Raw genomic sequence first — 5,181 nt, forward strand, 5'->3', positions numbered from 1 at the left:
CACACACACACACACACACACACACACACACACACACACACACACACACACACACACACACACACACACAGAAAGCTGATGGATCCCAGTGATCAGGTTAGGCCTTGGTGAGCTCCTAATGTGCACTCGTGTATTTGTCTGTGGCTTGGACTTTGCTTATGGCTTTGCTGCTCTCAGCAATCTGCCTAAACACATGACATCATCTTCCTGCAATGCCCCCCTCCTCCTCCTGCTCCTCTCCACCTTCACATCCTCCCTCTCTGCCTCACAGTGCCTCTTCTTTTTCCTCTTCACCGCCCCTCCTCATGCTTTTCTCCCAGTAACAGGTGGGTTTTCTTGCTGTGTCATTGTATGAAATCCCACAGCCGGGGACGCAGCGATAAATATAGAAACCTCCAGTAGTGATCGGGACAAAGGAGGACGACAGATAATCTGACCCAAGTCAGTTCTGCTCCGAGAAGAGGATCATGTTAGCCTTTCTGTTTTCAATGTGGAACAAAAGGAGCAACGTTTTAACATGACATAAGTTATTATGCTCCAAGTTAGATTGAAATTTATTATTTTTTTTTATCAAAATCCAGCAAATACACCTGTATGCTTCCTGCTGTTGAAGAATACCAGTTCTTCAGTAAACTTAGATGAGAGGTGGAAAAGCACGCCTATGGCATTTGGTCCTCCTCTAGGGTTGAGCAATATTGACATAAAATTTTCTCACAATTTATCCAGTAATGATTATTGTGATAATTAATAGATGATAATTGTACTTTCAGGCGATTAAACAAGTTCATAGGGTTAGGTTAAAAGCCTCCACATACTCCATGAACTGATGAAATCAGCTCTGTGTTGCAGTTTCATGGCAAAAAATGCACAATTTTGTTTGCCCCCTTTCTTGTCGCAGCCCACCAGGAGAAGCGTTCCCGTCCCTCTGCATAAGCACTTATTGTGTGATTGGTCAGAAGTTTGTGGTCATCTTTGTTTATGCTGAAAGCTCTCAGACGCTGCATTTTGCTTCATCTACTCCCTTCCAGGATCTGACTGTCGTACCTGGAGGCAGACGTTTATAGATAGTCAATGGTTGGAGATAAAACAGAAGATGTGTTTCTGGAGCGTAGACTCCAGCAGGAAGAAACCCCAAGCGGTGATGTGTACTGCAGGGGGACGGGTTTACCATGCTTGGATTGTCTCAGGAGCTCTGAAAGGAGTGTGCAAAAAAATAAAAACGTTGATTCTTTGGCTTCACATGGAGTATAATGAGCTCTTTATCATTGGCTTCTCATGCCACCTTCCACTATTGGGCTCACATACATACCTGATAGTGAGGGTGTGTCACACACAAAAATACCTCAGCACATAACTCAGTCCTGCATTCATTTGTAACATAATTTAACTCACTCCTCTCTAGATGGAGTCTACATGTTCTCCCTATGCAGCCATGGGTTTTTTCCACAGACCAGAAACATACAAGTTAGGTTCATTTGTAACTCTAAATTGTGCCAAGGTATGAGTTTATTGTTTATCTCTCTGTGTCTCTGTGATGGACTTGGGACCTGTCCAGGATGTCCCCCACCTCTCTCTGAGAGTCTGCTGGATATGGGCACCAGCTCCCGTGACCCAGAAAGAAGAAGCGGAGTACAGAAAATAGATGACTGGATGTTTATCTGGATATAAAAAAGGATGAAAGAGTTTTCATAATGACTGTCCTCAGATGACCTCCTGTTTTCTGTAGCGTATTAGTTGAGCTGAGGACATGCCTCATAATGTTTTTTTTTTCTTTTTTTCTTTTTTTTAGTTTTACCCACAGTTCCCTGCGGGGCAGTGCCTGAACCGGTCTGCAGTAGTTGTGGACAGTTGACTTGGCTAGTTGGAACACAAATCTGTCAGTGTGTGAGAGAAACAAACCTGACCCCACCTCGGTCCCAGTCAGTCAAACAAATGTGTTTGAGACTCTGGAGCCTAATCTGGACACTGTCATGTAGCGTAAACTGATCCCCGATGAGACTGCAAATACTGCCCAGGAAAAAAAGAGGGTGGGACTAGGAATACACCAATCCACTTTTAACTTCTAATCCAACAATTCAGTGTTGAATATTGGCTGAAATTATACCATTTTGATATCAAAGCTGTTTTGTTATTATTGTTGTTGTTGTTAATGTCAGGACGTCCCTAACCATGAACAAAATAACAATAATAATATTAAATAATCACTATGAGGTGATTATTTAACATTATTATTATTGTTATTTTGTTCATGAGTTGCCGGTCGAGGCAGATGGCCGCCTGTCCTGAGCCTGGTTCTGCTGGAGGTTTCTTCCTGATTAGCAGGGAGTTTTTCCTCTCCGCCGTTTGCTCAAGATGGGAGACTGTGATGAAATGATTCAACGCAGCCTGCTGGTTTCTTCTTTAGATTATTTATTTTATGCACAGTGCCTTGAGACAACGTATGTTGTGACTTGGCGCTATATAAATAAACTTGAGCTTGAGTTTGTTTGTAGTATTTATGAAGCAGACGGCAAGCAAATTGTGGGTCAAAGGAGCTCCCAATGTTTGAGTCCCGTCTTCTCTTTTTTTCAACATCATCTTATTGAACAGTCATCTTCGTTAATAATGGTTTCTCCAGATAATATCCACTTGTTAGCTATACCTTTTATTTCAATGAGTCAGCAAATCGACTACAAAAACCAAATGAGTGGTTGGCCTCGGCTCCAATCTGACTGGTTGATCAAGTTGTTTGTCAAAACTCACCGTCTCATTTGCTTTGATCCTGGTCCTCGATGGCTGCAATTGAAAGGTTTCTCTGCTCCAACACACTTGATTTTAATAAATGGACAATTAAAATGTTAGAACGTGTGTTGGAGCAGGGAAACAAGTAAAACCTGCAGGATAGCGGATCTCCTGGACCAGGATTGGACACCTCTGCTATATACAACTACATAGAATACTCTGAGTGTCATTTAGTTTAATTATTATGAAAAATTAACTATTTTTGAACCCACTTAATTCACTACAGTACAAAGCTGTGAACCCAGTGGTCCTTTAGATAAATATTAAAGAATAAATAAACTTAGCTGGTCTATAAAGATTTTAATGAAACTACAGCCGTGTGTACGTTGATTTAAAAAGAAGTGTTTGCCTCAGTCTATTATCTGGACTGAGCCGAGGTGTCTAACGCTGTCCATCCTCCTGCAGAGCGATGTCTGGAGGACCACGAGCTGGTGGTTCAGGTTCAAGCCTCCATGAGCAGCGACAGTAAATTCCTCTTCAGGAAGAACTATGCCAAATATGAATTCTTCAGGAACCCCCTGGTGAGTCTCTCGCATCCCTGAATTGACCTTTCCGTGACTGCCTTTGCTTTGCACGCAGCCCCCATGCACACACAGCTACACTCTCACTCACAGGCAGGAGCTCACACAACTCTTTCTTTTTTTATTATTCATTTTTAAACTCAGACACAACCCCTTTCATCTAAATCCCTGCCAGCTTTAAAAACAAACTGTATTTGTATTTATTCTTTCCTCTTATTTAATTTATTTATAGACACACAACAGAGTTTGGCTCGACCGGAGCTGATGTGTGAAGCAATTCTTCAGCCCAGCAGTCCTTTTAGCTGATGCTACAGTCATTGTGTTACATGCTCATGAATGTTGATAAATCAATGAGAACATGCTGATGTTTGGTGTTGGGTTTCACCATCTTTAGGTCACTGTGTCAGCGTACGATCAGTGGGTCGGCGCTGCACACAGCTTCAGGTTCAGGAAGATCAAAACTCAAGCTTTAGTTTAAAGAATGAATACTAAAATGGATATAAATGCAACATCTCGTTTGATATTTTATTGTTTTAGACCTGGTTTAATACCTAAATGATGGAAATAACTGAACCATCATGTTTTGTAGTTAAAACTTAGATACAAAACAGCTTGTAAGATCAAATAAAAACATCAAATTGTTAGATTTTTGGTTTAAGAATTAATGATTTTCTCTTTAATAGTCTTTAATAGTTTACTTGAGTCATTTAATCCCGACATAACTTCTCCACAGATGGAAGGGGAAGTTTTTAGGATTTATTCTCTCTACGTGTCTTAAAACACTATAATTTCTTCATTATATTTGGAACTCCTGCTCAGTTGTCTCTGCACTCACAGCCATGTTGACACAGGAGCGATGACGTAATGACGATAGGACAGTAGAGGGTAAATTTTTACCGTAGGCCAACGTCATACCGTTTCTACCGTCTACCGCATATTCCGCGCAGCCCTAGTTTATAGTGACCGTGATAAAATGCAATGAGGCAGGTTTAAATTGTTGAACATTTCAGTGTTTCTGTCCACTTTGGTGAAACCCAACATGGAGTGAAAAAAAATAAAATAAAAATATTGCTAACGTTGCACGACAAACCAAAGTATTTTTGAATAAAAAACATCTCTTTAAGAAAGAAGATCCACAAATGATTGAGTATTCTTTAGGGATGGAAATTTAATTAAAACTGCTTTCTACCACCATCAGTTTCTCAAATCTAAAAGTCTAGGACTAGCCATTCGCTCATCAATAGAATGATACTAAAATTAAAAACCTTACACCACCCTCAGTTTAGCATTATTCTGTTGTTTTAGCAAGAAAATAATAAAACTCATGTCAGAAGTGACCCCAGATTGCACAGGAAGTGTTACCGCACACATTTTAAAATAAATTAGTATTCTCTATGAATCCTCGCTGTTTGAAGATATTAATTATTCAACTTTGGTTTGGACTAGCCGTTAGCCTCTGTTAGCTTTCAGACGTTAACGCTAACCTGTGATAACGAGTCATCTACAACAGTGTTGATGGTTCATAACTAAAACGATTTCAAAATGGCGGCGGCTCTCGGTGATGTGGGTCCGGCTGGCGGCTCTGGTGTTTGCGTGCTGACGGGTGTACGCTGACTCCACTGACGTTGTGGTGATTTAGGTGTGTGTCAAAGCCAGCAGGTGACCTCAGCTCTGTGGTAATGAGAGCAGGAGGGAGCTCGCCACGGCCTGTCAATCACGCTAAGAGTGGCGCTGCTGGCTAAAGGGGATTACATCAGCGGGTGAGATCATGCTGCATCTACTGAGGCTCGAGTGCCCTCACCCTCCCCACCGCTTTGTCTTTGAAACCTTCTGCTCATCACACACACACACACACACACACACACACACACACACACAC

General features: G+C 41.4%; 1 protein-coding gene across 6 annotated transcripts in view; it reads left to right on the forward strand.

Annotated features, from left to right (window-relative positions):
- The window catches only part of LOC106518097 (growth factor receptor-bound protein 10), a 69,902-nt gene that overhangs the window by 50,781 nt on the left and 13,940 nt on the right, over positions 1–5,181 (forward strand). For all 6 annotated transcript variants that reach the window (XM_014009200.1, XM_014009199.1, XM_014009198.1 and 3 more), the window contains one exon: positions 3,187–3,302. In XM_014009200.1, coding sequence (XP_013864654.1) covers positions 3,187–3,302 — 116 coding nt within the window. The remainder of the gene's footprint in view (positions 1–3,186; positions 3,303–5,181) is intronic.

This window comes from Austrofundulus limnaeus, unplaced genomic scaffold, assembly GCF_001266775.1.
Source record: "Austrofundulus limnaeus strain Quisiro unplaced genomic scaffold, Austrofundulus_limnaeus-1.0 Scaffold56, whole genome shotgun sequence".
Classification (NCBI taxonomy): domain Eukaryota; kingdom Metazoa; phylum Chordata; class Actinopteri; order Cyprinodontiformes; family Rivulidae; genus Austrofundulus; species Austrofundulus limnaeus.